Below are 22,752 nucleotides of genomic sequence, written 5' to 3' on the forward strand. Positions count from 1 at the left end.
GCCATCGTTAACATTTGAAAATATCACATACGCTGCAAATTAAATGTTTCGAGAGAAAGTTATTGTTAAGTGTTCGCGAAATCAGACTCTTATATATCAGACTCTCTGACATTTATAGGCTTCATTAACATTTTATGATACTGCGATTATCAAGTAAATCGACGTATGGACGAGTGGCAAGGGTGGCGTCCATTTTATTTTTCAATTCAGATATATATACTTGAGAATTACACGGGACATAATAAAGATCCTCAGTCTGCGAGAGATGGGCAAGCGGACGTCGACGGTTTAATCTCCGTTTAAATTTGTTGTAATAAAGGGACCCTAATCTTAATTATGAGCTACGAGAATTAATCTCAATGACGGCCGTCCTTAAACGTTCTTAATCTTATCACTCTGGAGTAAAATTAGCTGGGATGATTCGCGATAATCGTTTCCTAATATTTATTTGATTGAAAGAAAATATTTTTATCAATACGAGGGAAAAGAATCGAAAACATATTAATATATTTTTCGAATAATCACGAAAACTCAAATTTCTAACAAACTAAAAATGAATACAGATGTAAAAAATTTTTTATTAAAAATACGAGAATATTCTTTTCCCCTCGGTATTGAAAATTATTAATCTAATTGTATATTGTTTCTCATTTCTATTCTCTGTTCGAATTAATCATAATCTTTTTAATTATATACACGCATAATTATTTTATTGATCCGCTCGTTTATTTAACGCAGCCAAATGTTCGGCATACATGAAGCATATTGCGAAATCAGCTGCGTTAAATCCCGACATCGTTCGGGCCAAAGTCTATCTAGTTAAATCCGGTCTGCAATTGCGGGTTACGCCGTCAGCGTGTTGCTACTTGTTTGGCAAATCAAGTGTACACTAATTTGTAATTGTAGCTTCGTAATTTCCGCGGTAGTCGAGCAATAAACAAGCTGCAACGACGACGCCCCGTCCTGAGATCGTATCGATCGTGCACGCGCGCGAGAGAGAGAGAGAGAGAGAGAGAGAGAGAGAGAGAGAGAGAGAGAGAAAGGGAGATACCTCTGACCCTCTAGTCTCCCTCGGCCCTACTGTAGTGATCACAGATAAAGGATATTGCACTAAACCGGTGCAGGGAATAGCCAATACACGACTTCGCGTCATATTATGCAGTCCATCCGACGAACGTGGAGAATTAGCAGGTTCGACTCTCTCTCTCTATCTCTTCGTTTCCCTCTGGCGACGACACAGAATCCTTCATGTCAACCGAATTTCTCCTTCCGTTTGATAGCGCGTGTAATTCTCATCTTTTGTCATGAGATTAGGACGGTACCGACTGACAATCGCGCTAAATTAACGCATGGCGTAATTAGGGATCAGTAATTTCCTCGCAGCATGTAAGTGATAAACAACCGACTATGCTAATAATCACTTGGCTATATCGATAAGGGATATTTGTTTACTAAATGTAGGAAATGATGTCTTTATCATCCTGTTACAATCAATTGCGTTAAGCCTTTCATAGAACGAGGAATGATTGAAACTATGTATTTTACATGCAAATTTTGCTCTCTTAACACAACAGACGCGTGCTTCTATGTAATTTAGTTCGCCAATAAATCACAATTCGCAGGAAATAAAGTCGCTGAAATCGCGTGTGCTGTATAAACTTTTTTATCCGCATTCTCCGTTCGAGCACAGGGTTTCGAAACTTTTTTACCCCTTCCTGGTAGCTTTCCAGCATCATGTGTTTATACTTTATAGATCTTAGGGTCTGGATCGTATTTTTCCAAGGAACTTTCGATTCCATTTAATCACCGCAGTTCGTGTAGTTTCTCCCACTGACCTTTCGACATTCCACGAAGCAATTGCAGTAAGTGACACGCGTCAATTATACGTCGCAAGGTCAGAATTAAATGACGTACAATTATGTTAATTATCGTGTAACTGTATGAATTATAAAAATTGCAATAATAAATGTTCTTTATTATATCGCGTCTATTGTAATAAACTAGTCGTTAAAATTGAAGCTTGTAAAATAAAAAAGAATATTGTCGTATTATGAAATCTCCCTTATCAATCAGCGTATTATATTGACGCGCCGTAGAATTCTATTTAGCGCCAAAGTTTTCAGTATTATATGGCGTTAAAACGTCGACGCAAAAGTACATCTAGATCGTAGAAGTACCGACGCGATCATTGGGCCACCGGACTCATTTGGATCTCATCCCTCAGACACCCCAGGGTATAATCCGTTTGAATTACAGTCGTCAACCCAGTTGCCTCCAGACACGCCTTTACGATCTATTCGTCGGGAGATCGAGCACCTGTTAAAGGTTTCTAGAAAGGATGATGCCGTAGCGTACGCTTTGGGATTATTCAAAACGCTGATCTTCCTCGGACGCGTATTTATCCGAATTATACTTTGGCCTCATTGGAATTTGGGAGATTTCGCAGTGAAAATTATTTCGCGGCCACCCAAAATATTTCCCATTTATGCGCAGACTTTAATTTATGACGTAATTTCTCGCAAAACTTTCTCTCATTCGTCATGAATAAAATTATGCAACGCTCTCCCTCTGCGCGTTAAAACATTTAATTTAAGATTAAATATCGCAATTATACAGGGTGTTCGGAAAAGGTGGTATCAAATTTTAAGAGTAATACTTGTTGAAACAATCCATAAAGTCTTAATAAGTAATATTTCAAAAACCATTTATTTCCGAGTTATAAAACATTTTCTGTTATTATAGATTATAGATAGAACTCATTTCGAATATGCATTGTATAATATTTTACACACGACCGTTCATATAATCGTATTTCACGAGCTTCTAAGGTCGACGAGTTTGTTTAATCCGTTAGATTTTTATTTATGAAGACACTTATTGTTAGAGAGTATGGTGTACGCCACATCAGTTGACACATTCGAGATGAACTGATGCAGAATATTGAAAACTGTCGTTAACAAATACGAAATAAACTTGGAATCTTTGAACGCGTTCGATCTTCAATAAGAAAGCGTGCCGAGTAGTGTGTTGAAATGAACGGACGGCAACATCGAATATCTGCTGTAGATTGAATTTATTTAATATCAGAAAATGCTTTATAACCCGACAATAAATGGTTTTTGTTGTACTACTACTTATTAAAACTTTTTGGTCCGTTTTCACACGTATTGCGTATAAGATAAAATTTGATATCACCTTTTTTCAATGCCGTATAAATGTGCGAAAAACCATTCGAGTGATTAAATATATAATTGTGTTTGAAATAAATTCAATTTGAAAAATTAATTTGCTATTAAAAAAATCTTTTGTACTCGCGTATATCTTTCCGAAAAGCTACGTTGAATATTTATAACTTATCTGTCATATTAATCAGTGGACGGGTTGCGGCTAGGAACGAGAGAACTGATGTAATGGCGCGCGTATATATAGCGGCGCGGTTGTAAACTTCAGCGGAAAAAGTGCTATTATGTTCGGTATTATCGCGTCGACGAACTCTCATTTCATCGTCTCCCAGCCATCACCGTAGCTTTAGAGCACGCTCTCGTAAACATCCCTTTAAAAATATTCAAAAGTTGCTGTCGTTTGTCAAGTCAAAGTGCGTCGTTACGTCCTATAGTATGTTACGACGCGTATAAGCTCTCTCCCATCTCCTTCATCGTTTCGTCTTCGTTTCGTCGTCGCGTTTTTCGAAAGATATAAGTTGCTAAAGAGAACAGAGGACGAACGAAAAAGATCGCTCCCTGAAAGAGCATCCGGGCGAGTGCTGCTCGCGGAAGAGACAGAAGGTCGCGTCGCTGTAAGTTTCAAAATTATTCTCAAGGTAAACGCACAGTCAGGTTGGCAGTAGTTATTGCATGTTTTATATCGCGAAAGAAAGGAGAGAGAGGCATTACGTGACGATAATCTCTTTCATTTTAGATCGTGATATGCGCGAAAAATATTCTGCCTTCTCCTTGACGAAATATGTGGGGATAAGTTCGCTTGTGTGTTTTTTTTTTATATTTCTATTCGAAAATAACATGGTGAAAAATTTGTCAATGCACTCGTTATTTTTACTACGAATGAAAGATACATGCGTGTATTTAATAAACACAAAATCATGCATCCTTATTTGTCGGAGAAAATTTTATGAGAATCCACTGTTAGAGATGTTAATCTTTTTAATGGCCTGTTTTCGCGGAATAAAAATCTTTCCTTGCAGATCGATACTTTTAATTTTCAATTTTTTCGTATCGTGTACGAATTTATTTAGAAAAATGTGTTACTTTCTTATTCTCGCAAGGAAAAAATTTCAACATTAGATCGACATGAATATATTACGCATTAATTTTGACATTTCTTTCTTTCTCTTTAAAAATGGAAATTCTCTTGCTAATAAAATAGAGAAATTTATGGAGAAAAAGAAGTAAAAATATGACATAATGTTTCCCCATTGAGGGATGCAAATTTGGTTAGTAGACAATCTGCAAAATAAAGCTGTTGGAAAGTTATCCATGAGCCTCGAAGCAAGATAATTGTTTCACGATAATAATTTTACTACTCGAAGAGGAAAATACGGACGGGAAATACGTTCGTTATTTTCCGTATATTAAAATCGCATCGCGCTTTGATCGACACAATCCGATTTATTCTTAATGCATACATACATTTCGTGTATCCGATACTGTTGCGATGCGAAAAAAATAATGGCAAATCCAATTATTGTAAGAAGTATAATGTACGGTATACCTTGCGTAATTTAATATATATGCAAATATCGCGTAAATGCAATTTGAAAATTGTATTACAAATATTACATATTTGTAAGTTATATCCAAATAAAATATTTCGTTATTACAAACACACTGATGATTTGTAAACCCTCGAGAATACATATTGTTGCATTTTGACAAAGGAAGCTTTTTCTTGAGAGAATTTTTATAAGAATTTTACCTTATAATTTATTATCAAGATTTATGCAACTCAAAATATGATAAAAAATATAATGAAAAAGTTTGTAATTTTAAAAATTATATCATTACTTATGAATGAGATGTGTTAGTTTAAATTGTATAAATATGTACAATTTATAAACTTGTTGATTTATCAAGATTTATTGTGATCTCATCCAACCGACAAGCGTGCAAACATCGCGATTGTCGTAACCTTAGGGGATAACCGTCAGCAATAGGATTCAGCGTTTATATCGAGAGGAACGGGAAGGAATAAATCGACGTAAGAGTAAGAAAGACGAATACGAGGAGTGAGAGATAGAGATACGAGGGATAGGAGGAAGGATCGCTACGCAGATTTAACTGGCATGCGGAGCCAGGAGGTTCCTCTCGAAACTTTGGAATTTATTTCTGTGTTAAGCGCCACGCGTCTTGGAAAAGTTACCGCGTGTTTGTTCTCGCACAGTTCTTCGACCGAAATAATTATGCCATAATAATGATATCGTTGGTTGGAAATGTAAGAGCTGCCAGGGTATATTGTTTGAAAATATAACGGATAATGTTCGCTTTTATTGAGGTGTAATTAATGCTTATTTAACAAACTTCACCGTTCTACACCGCGTACTTTGAAAGCAATGTTTTATACGACATTTCTTTAGGACCAACATTTTCTTTTTGTCGCAAACGTTTGTCCCCCTTTCTCCCTTCTTCTTTCTTTCTCACATCATTCATCGTATATTATGTTCGAGAAAATTTTACAAAATTTATCAGATCTTATTAAGATACTTTTTAAATATATTTGTCTATGTTGATGCAGTTCCAGTAAAGATTCCCACAAAAGAACTACAATAGTAAACTTGAAGGAATTTGTATATTCGAATATATTCATTTACTTCGTGGAGAGAGACAAGCGTTATTAGCGCGGCTGGCTAGCATCTGTCACGCGCTAACTACCGTAATCTCTGCTACGCCGAATGCGCATTTGTAAAGGGGGAAGCTAAGTGCGGTCCAAAGTCGAAAGTTAGTATCACGATATGCCCTGTTAGGAACGGGCTTCGCTATAAGCACGTTAGGTTGACAAGAGTCGTGGGATGGGAAACGACGAAGGTGTTGACTGCCAACGTTATTATTAATTTACGCGCTTCGTTTGGTGAATTAAACGTAGAATCAGATCGACGCGGATCGCGTAAATGAATACGGAGGCTCTTCTTTTCTTTTACATACTTCCTGTCTCTTACATTGTTATATACGGTGTTAATTATATGGCAGATCCCTAAGATCTCCTCGGATCTAATTAGGTCTTTATTAATGATGTACAAAATTAAACGGCTGTAATTTATAGCGCGGGCGACTGTCGTGTTGATTGAAACAATTTGAAAAATGGACGAAAACTTTCGTGTGGAGCGCGCGAGAGCGCTCGATGAAAAATTCACTCACCTGAACCATTAACGAGATCGCCACCAGCCCTTGACTTTTATGCTGCGCCTCGCTCATGTTGTGATACAGTTCGGCGTTAAAGCCATAGACTTGTATCTGCAACAGAAAGGCCACAAAGAAATTACTTTTCCGGCGGAATCGTGCCGCGAGCATAACCGTGTATCTCCCGCAATGCGATCACGCCGACAAATTCCGTTCTCGCACGAACAAATTCTCGAGTTTGAAGTTTAGATCCTGGAACATTTCGTGCCCGACCATGCCTCGTATTACCCCGTTCCCTTCCTCCCGCCCCTCGTTGCTCTTTGCTTCTATCTGCTCTCGAGATTGACTCGCTACAATCACGTAGACAGTTGCCGGCTTTATTGCGCTTAATTAAAGGCAAGTACGATATATTGAATATCGGTGCGAGAAACTTTTTATAATATTATTATACCCGCGAAAAATATCTATTTAATGAAAAAAAAAAAAAAGGTTAATGATTTTCTTAGATATTAATTTTTTAGAAAATTCGTATAAAAGAATTTACGTCGTGTAAGATTAAAATTCATATTTTATTATTTATGCTTCTTTTATTGATTATTCTTCGGTTTACACGATACGCTCGATGATATTAAAATGTAAAGAAATTGATAATTTGAGAAAATTCCAAAATATGATCTATGCGTTCCAAATATTCGAGGCTTCATCTTGTATGCTTTAAGTAAATATTCCACAAATATTTTCATCGGACACATACCTATTAAATCACATTCTATGCGAGTATATAAACTTTAGAGAGCACCAAGATTCTTAAGCGCATACCATATTGCGGATGCACTTTTCCTTTGGCATTTTCGTGCGTCTCTTCTCATGTTAGAATCTTCGTTTTTTTAGCAAATAAAAATATTCTATATTATATATGTATGTGTGTATGTAGTTTTTGCAGAAATATTAAAATATCTTTCAAAAACAAGATTTTCTTCCATATCTGATCGCACATTTCGTCTACTTTCATATTTTATACCTATAAAAATACATCAAAATAGATCTACCTTGTATTATACAAGTATCTATATTTTACTAATAATTGTAATACCATGATAAGATTTAATGACAGAAACGCGCTGTAATTCTTTTAGAATTTACAATGATATCTGTCAGCGTATATGTATGCGGATAATTCGCAACACGGATCTATCATCGTCGTATACACAGGAGAACGGGGTTCAGTTTATGGAGGAACCGAAACCAATAAAGTCGCTCGTGAAATGTATCTTGTTTTCGGGACATATACATCCGGTGTCTTATTTCCCGCGAATGTCACCTGCTATAAGTTCTATATGCTGGATAAAGCGCGAAAAAGAGACACGACGTACATACGTGTCTTCTTAGCGAAGAAAAGGATTTCGCCGCGATCGCTTTCCTTTGACGTACATATACCCCGTCTTTCTTCCTTCCCTCTCCCCGCCCCCCCCTTCCTCTTTTCCCTCCCTCGCGCTTTCTTGTATTTTCTCCATCTTGTCCTTCTTCGCCGTAACCGTATATCTGTTTCTTTCTACTAGGTAATAGCATTGCCATGGCACTTCCGGTTATGCCTAAGGGTATCTGAAATGCCCGCGATGTGACGAGTTCTTCTTCAAAGACGGCGGATATGCCGCTGGAAGGGGGTGAGGATATGAAGTACGGGGGATAGAGAAGGATGCGAGATACACGAGGTAAAAGTGAGAAGAAGATAGCGCGACTGTGAGAAGGAGAGAGGAGGAAGGGATTGCCGGGAGTGAGTGTAAATCCACTGCGTCTGATCAAAGTACGACTCGTACTACTAGGAATAGGAAAGATTCTCTCTTTCTTTTCATTTTCGTGAAATTTCCTCCCCTCCCTCCCGCTTCTCCCCTCACTTCCCTCACACAGCACGTCCCTTCATCTCTTCTCTGCCTTTTAGCGAGATATTTTTCCCTCGGTGGCGTTTCGCTCGTAGGGACCCGCCGTCGTCGTCACGCGGAGCGTCGAAAAATCTTGTACCTTTTCAAACGCGATTCTATTTCAATCGCGCGCGAGTCACGACAGATGGTTTATTTGACGTAATATCGACAAAGTGAGAATAAAATTATGATATGTCCATATTTTAATGCGCTTTAAAAGAATATTTAGAGACGGAGATAGATTAAAATATCACTTTCGCGCGTTCGCTTCGTACATTATAAAACGAGCAATTAAGAATGTGGATCGTGTATTTAATTTATATGTTCGAATATTTATGGATGCATAATAACATTATCGACATGTTTGCATGAATCCAATAAAAAAAAAAAAAAAAAAAAAATTCATAACTTTGATAAAAGATATTAACTGTTATCGTCATTGTGTGTGCAATAATATTTTTCATTCAGATTTTCTCTGTTATCTCTCAATATGTATGTTTAGGGCAAAAAGTAAACATGGAAATAATATAAAAACGAGAGCAAAGTTTGTATTCGACGTAACTTTCCTAACAAGTTTGAGAAAGAAAAAAATTAAGTGAATCGGCGAAAGGACTTATTTCGACGTTTGATTGACAATTTTTACATGCAAACTAAAAGTTTCAATATTTATCGCAGGCAAACAGAAGCGGAAGTTAGGTACGAAAACAACAGCGTCTGCGGAGAGTTCAGAGAGCATTCATTTAAACTTCATGAGATTTAATGCATGAATATATTTCGAGACACTATCTACCTACAACTGGCTTTAAGAAGTATTTTAACTTTTACCAATATATGAAAAGAGACGTAACATTATCATATATAAACGATTTAATATGTTTTTTAACGCGTTTATTTATTAATAAGAGTTTTAAACCCATCTTTTTTTAAGACATACAGAATTCATATTTTCTCCTCTCTTTTTTTTAAAGATGATCGATTCAAAATCTTGCAAATACGTATGTGGCTTATACGCGACATAGTATACAATTCACTCGATCTTTCATCAAAGTAAATGCTCGAATGTTCTTTTAATATAGTTACACCTAATTTTGGATAAATAAAATTTTCTCTTCACTACTTTTTCCTTCAGATTTTCAGTCAATCAATACGGCTGAAGAAAGAAATACGTTTTTAACAGATATTCAACAAATCAGCTTTCAGCATACTTGTTATAATGTTACTGATGCAAATGCACAAGTTTACCCTCTCGAGTATTATATAAAGTAGGCCATAATAAAAACATTTTCCATTTTAAGCTCCTTTCCCTCTGTCCAGCAAATGAAACATTCCAAGCAACATGTATAAAATGCGATCAACATTACGATTTTGTTCGTGTTTTAGTTAATTAACAAACTTTACGCGAGCTAAATAATTTCGCGTCAATAGGAATAAATAAATTTTAAATTCTTTATGAAGGTGCGTAATATATAAACATCTATAACGTATAATTTACATTATACAACATATGTATACGAGTTTTTAGTCGAAAGTAAAATCTGCGTTACTTCCTCTTCCCTTCACTATCTCGAGAGAGCCTGTGGATAAAATTCTGCGGGTTCCTAAAATTCGTTGTCACGGACGAGCAGAATCCTACTTGACGACCGAGCTCTAAGGCGGTATATAGTCGAGCTTTCTGAAATTCGCTACGCCCTGGAAATTCTGAATTCACCGCGAGTAACCCGCCAAGTGCCGAGCTGGCCCTCTTTTTCCTCTAAGCACCTACACTTCATGTGTACCATCCGATCTCATCGTATCTTCTGCACTCTGCCTCTCATCCTGGCCCGATGCCTCTTTCACGACCGCCTCCTCGTGCTTTACTCGCCACTTTGTCCGCCACTAGAGCATAATCACCGCGCTGCGAAGACTGCGATCGATCCGCAAACACAGGCGTGCATTTGGCAAACGCATTATCCTCTCTTTAAGTGTTTCCGACGACACTGTCGCGGCGAAAATTATTTTTACGCGCATCTGGAATTAAACGCCGACGAAGTAGCTAGCCAGAAATAGCAAAAGCACCTCCATTTCCTGCATCGGCTTCGTTAAGCGCGACATGGCTTAAATATACATACAATACACTTGTGTGCAAGGCGATATATTTTGTACAATTCCATAATTTAATAAGTAATATAATTTTTAAAATAATATCTTATATTTTAGTTTTATACACGCAAAAGAAAGCCGGCAAATTTTAGAAATATGTTATTGAAACAAAGTCGAATAGAAAAAGACGTAAGTGATCAGACAAGACGCTTAATTTTTAAAAAGCTATAGATTTTATAAAATGTATATAAATATTTTTGAATTATATTATAATTGTCCGATTCGATTAGCGAAAGCATGTCCATTTCGTGTATCGGCTTCATTAAGCGCGATGTCATCTAAATATATTCACAATACACCTGTGTACAAAGCGATATATCTTGTGCAATCTCGTAATTTAATAAATAACGTAATTTTTAAAATGATATCTTAGATTTTAATTTTATACAACGCGAAAGAAAACCGGCAAATTTTAGAGATACGTTATTAAAATAAATTCAAGTAGAAAAGGGCGTGTGTGATCAGACAAAACGCTTAAAATGTTATCACGCACCTCGTTAAAAGTCAACTCTGCCCACGCCTTTCACATCGCGAGATTTAATTTCTCATTAACGCCGAAGATAAACGAATCACCCAGGAAATGCACGGGACACCATGGATAAAATGGCCGCAACTTGATGGGTGCATTAAAGCGCCGATGAAAATTCAAGCCCCGCGCGTATTGATTGTCCGTTCGCCAACACTTATAACGTTTACTTCAATTCTCTGTCCCATCCACACCGGCTATCGCTCTATTGACACATTTTTCTCGTGTATTTACTATGTAAAAATATACAAGGTAAAATATATTTATCTCATGATTTTTAAAAAATTTCTAAAAAATATAAAATGTAAAGATTGTATAGGTATATGAATTCTTGGAACAACATGTCTCTTTTTAGCATCTTGTCGACTGCTTTAAACGGTGGATGGGACTTAATAGATACGTTTTTATTGCCCTAGATAAGATTACCTCCATCAGAGCGAGCAATCTCGCACGTTGCGTCGTTACTTGTGCCTTTTTTCTCGTATTCGCGAGGACGTGCATCAAGGATAATTCACACATTAGAGGGTATGCTTATGACGTTCTTGCGGCCTATGGGCATGCCATCACGATTTCTGGCACAATGCGCTATTCTAGTATGATAGATATACAGCTGTAATGCCGCGCATCCTCTCCTCCATCCTTCCCCCCCCCTCCCCCGTTTACCACCGACCCATCCACCCACCGACTCTCCGTAATAACCCACGAGTGCTTGGTTGCACACAGACACACAGAATGTCTATACGGACACAACGGCGTGACAATACACACTGGGATACGTGTGCATTAATATGCAGATGCGTATATATATATATATATATATCTCCGCACACGGAGACATCCTGAGAGTCCCTACTATTCATATGTAGATGCATCTTCTTGCGTCATTTTGCTCGAAAAACCACCAAGTACTCCATTACCGTCCGTGATATCGCGTTGGCGTTAATTGAACGCGGGAGGGGATTATACTTTCAAATTATTGCTAATTACGTTTTAGTATCATTAATAAGATTTAATCCCGCGGTACGGCGGGTAAAAAGTTTTCCTCGCGACGCAGGAAATTATCGTCCGCCTGTGTTTGTCCAGGGCTTTTTGATCACTGCATTTTAACGTCAACGTGAATTCGTTTCTTCAAAATATTCCAATTTCCCATCATTCGAAATAATATTATAATGAATAGCACTTATGACAATGGTAGCCACTGCCGCTTATCGGCGCTTTTCGTTTCGATTAAATCAATTAACGTGTATGGGGACGACCGGAAATTTTATTAAATAAGAACGAAAACGTGTATACGCGTACGCGCGCGCAAATACAATATAACAGGCAACGCATCAGTTGCGCATATAATGTGCGTAAAACAAACGTGAAATTAATTAATAAGGTGCTGAAGCTACACGGCCAACCGGCTCGTAACACGTTAACGCCATCCCGCGATCCAATTAAGCTGAATCAATATCGTGATTATTAATTTATTCATCGGAGTTTACAGAGCCCGCTTTTAATATGTAACGCCGGTCGTCGTAAAATTTTAATGACGTTCAAGGAGACGCCGACGAGAAATGCAAGCGAAGAGAATGACACAAGGAGAGGTTTTTATGAGTGCGAAAAGAGCCGAGGGGAGAACACCCTCGAGCCCCGCTGATCTTTTAACACAAACCGGAAGTAGGAGAGGAGGCTCGTGACAACACACAATCGCGACGCGACGAGGGTCATTCAACTATAAACGACCACTACAATTACGGAAACGCCCGCTAGGGCCTCTCGACTGTTTAAAGCTCTGCGCGGAATAATTAAACGAATATACGCCCGCTACCATTTCGGATTTCCCTTTATTCCTCCATACGCGTTCAGTGCGCGCTCGTGCGTAGAGTCGTTTCCCTTGTAAAAAAGTTTCGCTGTAAACTGAATGACGAAGCTAAAAAAGTAACGGATCGAGAGAGGCTGTCCGTGAAATTTCTCTATTACTAAAATATTGATACATATATATATGTATTAAATATATATAAATACAGTGTTATATAATATATATATATAGGAAATAATTACACGAAGATAATTACTATTTGTTGTGCGCTTCAGCGATCGTTTTGATTTCGCGTGAAGAAAAATGTTCGCGTGTGCAATTTTTTAGTTTAGTTGTACTAGCTATTAGCATCACGGTAGTTAATTAATAATGTTAAATGTAAGTTAATGTACGTGACGTAATTTTGTTATCTTGGCGCGTTCTTCGTATTTGCGCGATCAAGTGCATCGATAGCGACGGGACGGGCTTTAAGGTATTAGCGTCCTTCTAGACAATACTAAACGGCCGCGTTCCACAAGCTGGACGCCATGCAGAAATTAAACCAATTATGCCTGTCAATTTGTGTACGCTCCGGTGGCATAATCATAGCACTCGAATCCCGTGCCACGTTGTTTGACCATTAGTGGACTGTCAGAGCGCCGCTCCTATCAAAAGGACCCTCGGCATCCCTACGTCGCATTCGCACTGCCACCATTCTATTTCGTTTTCGATGCTGAAATTAATCGGTCGTTTAAATTTTTCAAATTTATGCTTGCAAACTATTGTATAAAGCCGATTAAAAAATGAAATAACGAATTGAAAGAGGAAAAAATCCGTTCTGAAAAAGAGAACGCTTTTATTGGGATTCTTATTTCGCTAATTAAACTTTTTGCAATTAATATCGAACCAGCGAATTCTTTCGATATATTTTTGAAATGCGAAATATTTTTTTATATAAAAAGCAAATATTATTCCGCCATTTACGTGTAAATGGGCGTAATTTTGTAAAAATTGGAAACTTTTAATTAACGAATTATTCTAACAGTGCAGATTACAGTAAAGTTTCTCGGTAATTATTTTCTTTATCGAACACAGCCACAACCTTTAGCTCGCATAAAAAAAAGAAAAAAAAAAGAGAGATGATGATGACCTACGCGAATTTGGTTGCTCTGAAAACTATTTTCTACATATGCAGATACATAGAGATCGATATACTTTTGTATGCCGTTTTCAAATAAATCTTCCAATTCGATCTCGAAGAGACCGTATGCGTGAAGTAAAATCGCACCCCGAGACGTTTCTTACGTGATCGATAGCGGACAATACTAGTCTGCCCAATTTGGTCCTGGGCACAGCGGCCATAAATTCGCAAACAGGGGTCCTGACAGGGGCCTGTCCAGCGGCTAAATAGCAGTACACTCCCGTGAACATCGGTTTCACCCGCGGTACGAAGGGGACAGTGAGGGGGACGGACCCCATTTCAGGAGCGCGCCGCGCTCGAGGTACTCCATCGGCTGGCTCCTCCAATAGGCTCTCGGCATCAAAGCGGCTCGTTCCTCAAACACGCACGATTACGGGTCAGGCTCGCTCGAGCGTCCTGGCTCTTGGAATTCTCTTGTCCTGCAGGAATTAGGGCTTTCAAATCCCGAGTCTTCCTCCCCCTCCTCCGTTCCTCTCCGGCTAAACCGTCAACCGCATCAACCGCCAATCCACCCCCTCGTCCGCGACTATTCTCGCTCCTCGGTCTCTCACTCCCTCCCTCCCTCCCAGAATTTCCTGGGAACACGTATTAATGCACATTTCATTATACAATATATGCGCGCTACCAATACACAGCCATGATCTAGCGAGCGCAGTGTTTACGCAGCCAAGATGCCGCTTCGCAGCTTGAATTATTCGCGTCCCTTTGACGCTACGGAACTATGCGAGCCCTTCACTGCCGTTGATTAATCGCCTGGCTTTTTAACGCGCCGTTGCCATTGCTAACGACGCCATTATTGCATTTGAATGCAAATCGTGTAACAAATTCGTGTGGTACACGTGAGCTCTGCTTGATGGATCATCGGTAAAAAAAAATATATTTATTCCATCGCGACAGAAGCGTGATTTTGAGAAAAAAATAAAATGCTTAAAAGGGATATTCTATTTTAGTTAGGTGTGCGTATTATAATCGCGATTATATCGGATGTTTTGATTTTACAATAATCAACGAGAAATTCGGCGTTTAATTTTGCAACTTCGATTTACGGTTTGTTTTCATTCGAGGCAGTCTCTCTTCTAAGCGAGTAACTTTTGTCATTGAACACACACAGTTGCTTATCGTACTAGCATAATGCACTGTGTGTATGGCAATATCGAATATAATTGTATTTGCTCTCCTCCGGGGAATACTGAATTAATGATAATACTCATGTTGCGCTCTCTTTATTGACTATAATGTTACACGCCGTGTAAATTATCGTGTTGCATTTATTTATCCAACATTGGCACCTTTCTAACCATCTCTTCAATGTTCCCGAAATTCGATATTCCTCCTAATAAATATTTCGACCCACTTTGAGAAAATCCTCTCTAACGTGGAATAAAATAAAATTTTTTAAAATAAAGTGTTCACAAATTCCGAATAGTTTTTAATCCTGATACATTTTGTCCATTTTTCTTTTTATCTAGCAAGATTTGTGTGCGATAAACCCTCCCTCACTTGAGATCAAGATCAATTTGGCAAGCGGGAAAATAACAGACCCGCTCTTCTTGCGGGGCTACGAAATTAATTCACATACGCTCGCGTAGAGTCTCGGTAGAGCCTCGATATAGAGGAGCGGCGTAAGCTAGACTCGGGGGTGGTGGAGATCGTACGTGACTGGCTTTGATTCACGACGCCATTGAAAGCCCGTTTCTCACTGAGGATATAATGGGCTGCCGCATTTCGGCGCTTTTCCTACTGTCTTGCAATGTAAATTCGCAAACCATCTCTCGCACTCGCGTAGAACTTTAAATCACGCGACGCATCGTATTTTAATAAATGCGAAAGAAAGAAGGATGTCGCGACATGTACGACGTCCTTCTTCTTGAACGCGCGATTTCTTGGAAAATCTAAGCTCGACGCGTCAAGAGATGGAAACGTATATGCGGATTTCTATGTATGTCGAAATAAAAATATACCCCTAAGTTGGAAACTACGTATCTAAATTCTTCTTGGGCTAGATAAAATTCGATATTCTTCCATTCATATACGCTTGATATTACATACACATACACATACTAGAAGAATATATAAGAAATCGAGACGTATTCAGGATTTACTTCGTGACGTATATCTCGTGTCAGATTTTGGGGACAAGTTGAATTTTATTTTCAACTATAGAAATAATTTTAATACTGTTGTTAAATTCGAAGTCGATAAAGATTAATTCTTCAAAATGGATAATGATGAAAAATGCGCCAGCATTAGAGAAATGTTTCACTTGACAATGTTATTCGATAAAAGATTTATGTGTGCGCTGCCGCAATTATACGAATTTATTTTATTTATTAGTGCCTTTATATAGAAAGAGTAGAGAGAAATTTTATCATAGAATTCTTTACGAATTAAAGTTTATATAAAATGCCGCATTGAAAAAGATTGCGTTTAAAAGTTTTAAACAGCATCAATTATCGAAGTATTATATATTAATAAACTTATATTAGAGATAGTCAATTGCAAAATTAAATTATGTCATCCTTAAATTATTGATTTCAAGCAGATTTTCAAGAAATAGCGAATAGAAAATAATTATAATTATAATTCATAGACGAAAGAATAGAGATAAAATTATCCAAATACATATTATACGACATAGACACACTAGGAGATTAATTCTCATCTAAAATTAATCAGGTAAATTGTGTGTTTTAGCACTACTAATAGCACAGCAAATAAAAAGAAGACTCTGATCGCTCTAATAAAAGCGATTATGCAAACTACAAATAAAATTTTTATTGGTGGCTTATTTATTTAATCGCGCTTACGATAAAATCGAATTGAACTATCGCCGACGTTTGTAACTTATTATCAGCTGAAGAAATTAAGAAATTGGTTATTATTGACATATTGAATTTTACGCACATCGAGTTGCAATGAATGATAGATCCGCGTTGAGATCGCATCACCGATTCGACATCATCCTACAAATGCATTTAGGCTTCTCGATTATCGATTCTCGATAATTGCCCCCCCGCCCCCCGGTCGCGCGAATTCATTAATCTGTCTTTTTCAGTCATTAAGAAAAAAAGATAGGAGAAGTATCTTCCGACCAGTATTTACGAGAAGTACTAATCGATATTACATTTCCGTCGATTCAACCGCGCGCTCGCAAATTTCATTTTTTTAGCAGACTTGGTAATACCTTTCTCACGTGGTATCCCTTCGTTAACATCCTGTCGCGATTTTTTCCATCGTTATCCAACTTTCGAGAAACATTGCGTATATTTTTTATCATCTCAGGGATATATCGTGTTTATTTTATTTTATTTTTTTTTTTTTCGAAATATTCCATAAAGCGGAATTTATTTATAGATAGATCTTTTTAATGTTTAAACAATAATTATTCGATATAAGATGTTTAAGAAAAACGCGTTAGAATATATATTATATTATTACGATCGAAAGCGAATATGGTAACGAGGTGTAGGCAAAGTCATCGCGATTCCGTTTTAAAAGCTTTGCGCGTCGATAATGGCGGATCGCGTCACATTATTTTGTGGATTTAAGAAAATTGAATTGCGCGAAGGGAGGAAGCGGCGCGAGTTGTGCGGATTGGCTTTTCGAGAGGAATAAACGGGTCACAGTTAATTGGGTCGCCGTCATGTCCCGTTTAACGAATGTTTAATTTGTCTCGTTACGATGCCGGCGCGTAATTAATTTCAATTAATTATATCGTCACTCCCGGGTCATCCTCCGCTCTCATTTTACGGCAATGATTTTGCGTGCCGCTTATTCGCCAATAAAATCACGTTCGCCAATATGTAAAATTTTATACAAGAGATCTGTGCGCCTCTGTGTCATAGACAGACGGGCCCCCTGACTACTACACTGCGGTTATAATTAATTGGCAAACTGCAAATTACACGATAATCCTAATTATTTGTCGCTTTGTAAAGCGATTGCTAGGATAACGGCGTGATGAGAATTTCATGATTGTTCGTACCGTGTTTGTGGTTGGCGTAACCGAAAATCTGAGAGGCGTGTTACAGTTGTAAGTATTATTTCACTATGGAGATGTGCATACAATAAACTTTAATTAGTTAATAACGCTAGCAATTACGCTATAAATTTCCACGCAAACGTTTCACGAAACTCACAAATTTCTTTTGCTTTATCAACTTTGATGTATAAAATCAAAGCTCATTTATTTACGAAAAATCGATATGTTCTTCTCTGTAATAATCTATTCTTTAAAAAGGTATATTAAATCGATACTATATAAATATATTGTATATCATAGTAAGTGAAATATTTCAACAACATATTGTATTAATGTAATAACACAATATGTTTGGTCTTTGCCGTATATAGTGCGATAATAAAATGTTATTTCGCACAGTTCTAATACCTATATAGATCTCTCTAAAGAAAAAGAGAATTCATTATAAGCAATATGGGAATTAAAACATAAATTTGTAATTAATACTCGAATTCATCTCCCAGATGGATCACTAACGTGAACGGTACCTATCGGTTAAATAATGCAAGCACTTTTAAATAAACGCGACAGAGATCTATTAATCGATTAACTAGTAATCCGAAAATGGTTTCTATTACCTTCATTAATTCTATCTTCGTTATCTATAGGTATGAAAGGATTAATTTATGTATTCAATTTTGCAAAGAAAATATAACCAGAATTAATCAGAATCTAATTTCGTGTCTTATACAAAATTTTAAAATTTCACGAAACTTTATTCATATAACTGAGTAAGGTTTCTTTTATTAAAATCAATTAGTAGTAATTAATTATGAGATTCCAGATTCGATTGGACGCGCAGGTTTAATCGACAAATTTGATTGAATACGCGATATAATTGACTGTTACTAATTCACGTTTAATTAAGTCGCGGGATCTTGTAACACTTTTATATTATATGTTCTACTCACCTCAGCGGGAAAAGCATAGTTATTAATACGATGCTCGGAACCATGACCATCATCCAATCCATAGTGAATGTATATCTCTTCGAACTGATAATGATAGGCGAGCGGACCACCCGTTATATTAACTCGTACCTTCGCCTCTCTGTCTGCTCTAAATACCAGGAACTGTCCTGTATTATGTAAATGTCCGGAAATCTGAAAACGGAATAAATTAAAATTTGTTAATATTATTATATATAATGTAGTAATTATAATTCACAATTAAATTGCGATATAATCATATGAGCTGCAGATAAAAAAATATTCACAATATATATACATATATATATATATATATATATATATATATATATATATATATATATATCCTGATATTAAAAGTATCTTTAAATATTATCAATACGTCTAACGATAAATATTCTATCGTTTTAAGAAAAAAACACTATAAAAAAATCAACGATGTTTTAGAAAAGTAACGAATGATTTTTGTGATAAAAACTGTAATTATAAACGGAATAATAACACATTGAAACAAATAAATTCTTTAAATAAAATCTTTTTTTTTTTTTAATGTAAATAAAACTTTTGCAAAATGGTAATAGATGGTAATAAATGGCAGGCCATTTTTAATGTGTAATTCCATGTACTTTAAAACGAGATTCGCGAACGATAACTTTCACTTTATCGTAATGAGCTGCATAAGAGCGCGGCTGTGCAAAGATGTCTACAAGAAAGGGCGGCAACTCGTCGTTCGTAGGATAATTGATTAAGCATTTAATTGGATGGAATAGCAAAACCAGACACGGTGCCATGTCGCACGGGAGCTCGGCAAAGTGCAAGACGAGGCCGCGGAGAAGTCCATTTTCTTGTACGTCGCCGAGAACCTGAATTATGACATCATCAGTTAGAAATAATGAGGTAACCTCGGGGAGAAGCCAGCCGTGAAAGACACGTCGGCAAAAATCGTCGAGAGATAATTTATTATTTTGCAATAGATTATTGGCCTCTTCTTTCCTTCTTGTCTCCTTTCTTTCTCGCAGATTCTTTCGCGCAATCTTTTTATAATACATTAATGTAGAATCATCTCCGCTTCACTAGCCTCTTCGAAATAATATGATCCTTTACAAACGCATTAGAAAAGAACGCTCATATTGTGACGTACACGACAAACTTTCTTATAATATAAAAAGAGATTTTAATCTTTCATAACGTTATATTTTCAAGACTCTATTGTTTAGAGCAGCGAAACTGTTTTTATATAGAAAAATTGTGTTAATGATAGCTTTTAATGGTATTATTATTAAATTTAAACAATTTCATGCTGATCGTTAATCTCACTTAAAAAATTTCTTCGTCGTTGTTTCCTCCTGAATTCATTAAGATATCGGCAAACGGCCTTCCTTCCTCGCGATGACAGAGAGAAATGAACACGCGAGCAGGCGGCGCAGACGACTTTTCCCCCGCGGTAGAAGAGCGAGAGTCAATGGCGCATAACTCATTATTTCGCGATAGATTTCCACCCCTTCGATTGCCCCCGGCAATAATTCGTTCGCCTCCCCCTTCGTCTTTTTTGCCTGTCCAAGTTCTTTCTTTTTTCCTCGGCCTCGTACCATCGTCTTCGAACTTGGATCAATGGAAGCGACTCGAGAAAAGAGAAAGGGAGAGAAAGAGGGAAAGAGAGGATTCGCGGCGGAACACGATAGTTTCGTGCGATCTTGAATCATCACGAAGGCTCACAAAGGCCTTCTTTCGACGAAACTCAAAGTTTCGTCGGGGGTTAGATCATCTTCCATCCTTGCGCCCCCGTTCTGAGCTTTCCCTCTCGCCCGGAAAGTCATCCGCCTTAATCCGAACAATCGTCATTGCACATTCTGTCGACTGCCGTTTTGTTCCCGCGAGAACTGCAGAATTCACGAGATAACTGGGATTGAAAGAGAGAAGTGAGGAAAAGATACCGAGATGTAAGAAGCGCGTGGTGTCAAATTTTCTTAATGGTCCAGTCTATACTATAGTAGTATAAGAAATTGATAATTTTTATTATTTTTTCAAAGAATATTAAAAATTTATCCGTTTTGATGTTTTACCTACGTTTTTCTTTATTTATGTTTGAACAATACGTGAGTATTTTTATATTTTGGATATTTAGTTTTTTTTTTGGGGGGGGGGACGGTGTTCGACGATATGACACGTTGCTATCCGTGTAATTGTTTCAAATGAATAAACTCGTACTAGTCTTAGAATATTTATAGACTACCGATACACTGATATTAATTTTACAGAAAAATTGAAAAATAATAAAGTAGTGTCATTTTAAAATTAGATATTTTAATTTTACGTCCCGCGAATGACTCACGTTCTCTGTGAAATTCGTAAAACTCCCTTTCGCTCGCGCATCCCTTTTACAAATTAATCGACAATCCATTTTGTTTATATTACGCGGTTATGTCGATTTGTACTCCGAGATAGTTTCTTACAACGTTTCTACGATCAGGTTTATCGAAACGCGAGCGCGCGCACGCGGTCACCAGGGTACGCCCGGGAATTGGCAATTTTGGTGCAATGTAAGAGAACGTGCTCGTTACAGCTTCGATTATGGCGAGCTGGTTGTACATACACATACGATTGGAGTGTACAGTTGGCCGGTTTCACAAGGAATTGTTTGCGCGAAGAAACATAGTGCGATATCGACGGGTCGTTAACGGTGGCTTTAGTGTGCACCAAGAGATAGAAGTAGCTCGTAAAGGCTATTCTCCACCGGAATCTACTCGATCACTTGTTGCAATAAAATTACGACGGCAAAATAGCGCGCCAATGTACAGAATGGTTCGACAGGGACTTACAAAATTTTCAAGTAATTCTTATTCCACCCAAAGTTTATAAGATAATCGTAAAAAAATATTATACAGCCTCCTGTCAAACTTGTTTGCATATTGTTGAATTAATTATTAAAACACATTCACTTTTAATATATATAATAATTTTTAAATATTCATAAGATACTTCTTTATATTATAACATATCATATGTGTGTTATATATTTTCCATAAAATATCAGCTATCTATAATTTTGTAATAAGATATTGATAACACTTTAATTAAAAACTTCAAAATTGTTTTTCTTTAAATTATCGATTTTATTATAATTTTAAAACAGTGACCAGAGAAAGACTGGAAAAATTAAGTTTCATTCCAAAAATTACGAGTTTCTACAGCAAAATTATGGTATCTACGATAGTGCTATCGCTCTGTGAAACGATCTATAAATGCGTTTTCGCGAGCAAACCGGCCACACGAATGGACCCGGGAAGGAAAGGGAGATGAAACGGTTAGAACAAGCTCCGCCGAGCCGAAGACGTACGTTCGACTCCAAGGGGTTGCCGGGGCGCGCGGTTCGTTCTATTGTTTAATTTAAGTGCCAAAGTTTTAACCGGGTTAAACGGCGTATAAATTCACGAGGCTCCCTCCCGAGATCTCGCACCACTTGGGTCGGGACCAATGGGGGTTGGCGTCGGCTATGAAACGGCCCGAGACCGCGTTTAAATAGCGCGAGACCAGGTGTGACGTCAGTGTGGTTTCCGTCGCACCAAACCCCAGCCCCGTTTCGTCCCCTTGCGCTTCCTCACGCATCGAGAATCCTGGCTCGAGAGTTTCGCTTTTGTGAGAAATATATTTAAAAAAAAAAAAAAAAGAAAAAATTCTTTGATATAAAAATTTTCCCGCTTTTGTTTTATAGAATTATTTTGACAAAATTTTCTATCTCTCTTGTAAATAAGATTTTTGAAATTTTGAGAAACACCCGCGTGTGATTTCTCGGCGTTGTTTCACGCCGCACTTGTTTCAATGAAAGAGGATAAAGACGCGCCGTTGTCAGTGCGGTTAACAGCGCGGCAAAAGGCAAGAGGAGG

The 22,752-nt window shown here is 37.4% G+C and overlaps 1 protein-coding gene across 2 annotated transcripts in view; it reads right to left on the minus strand.

Moving 5' to 3' along the window:
• Positions 1-22,752, minus strand: part of Carpa (Carbonic anhydrase-related protein A) — a 127,570-nt gene that overhangs the window by 16,295 nt on the left and 88,523 nt on the right. For both annotated transcript variants that reach the window (XM_070303184.1, XM_070303182.1), the window contains exons 4-5: positions 18,851-19,042; positions 6,369-6,464 (exon numbers count right to left, since the gene is read on the minus strand). In XM_070303184.1, coding sequence (XP_070159285.1) covers positions 6,369-6,464; positions 18,851-19,042 — 288 coding nt within the window. The remainder of the gene's footprint in view (positions 1-6,368; positions 6,465-18,850; positions 19,043-22,752) is intronic.

This window comes from Polyergus mexicanus, unplaced genomic scaffold (assembly GCF_030449975.1).
Source record: "Polyergus mexicanus isolate NDT 795.1 unplaced genomic scaffold, iyPolMexi1.0 SCAF_10, whole genome shotgun sequence".
Classification (NCBI taxonomy): domain Eukaryota; kingdom Metazoa; phylum Arthropoda; class Insecta; order Hymenoptera; family Formicidae; genus Polyergus; species Polyergus mexicanus.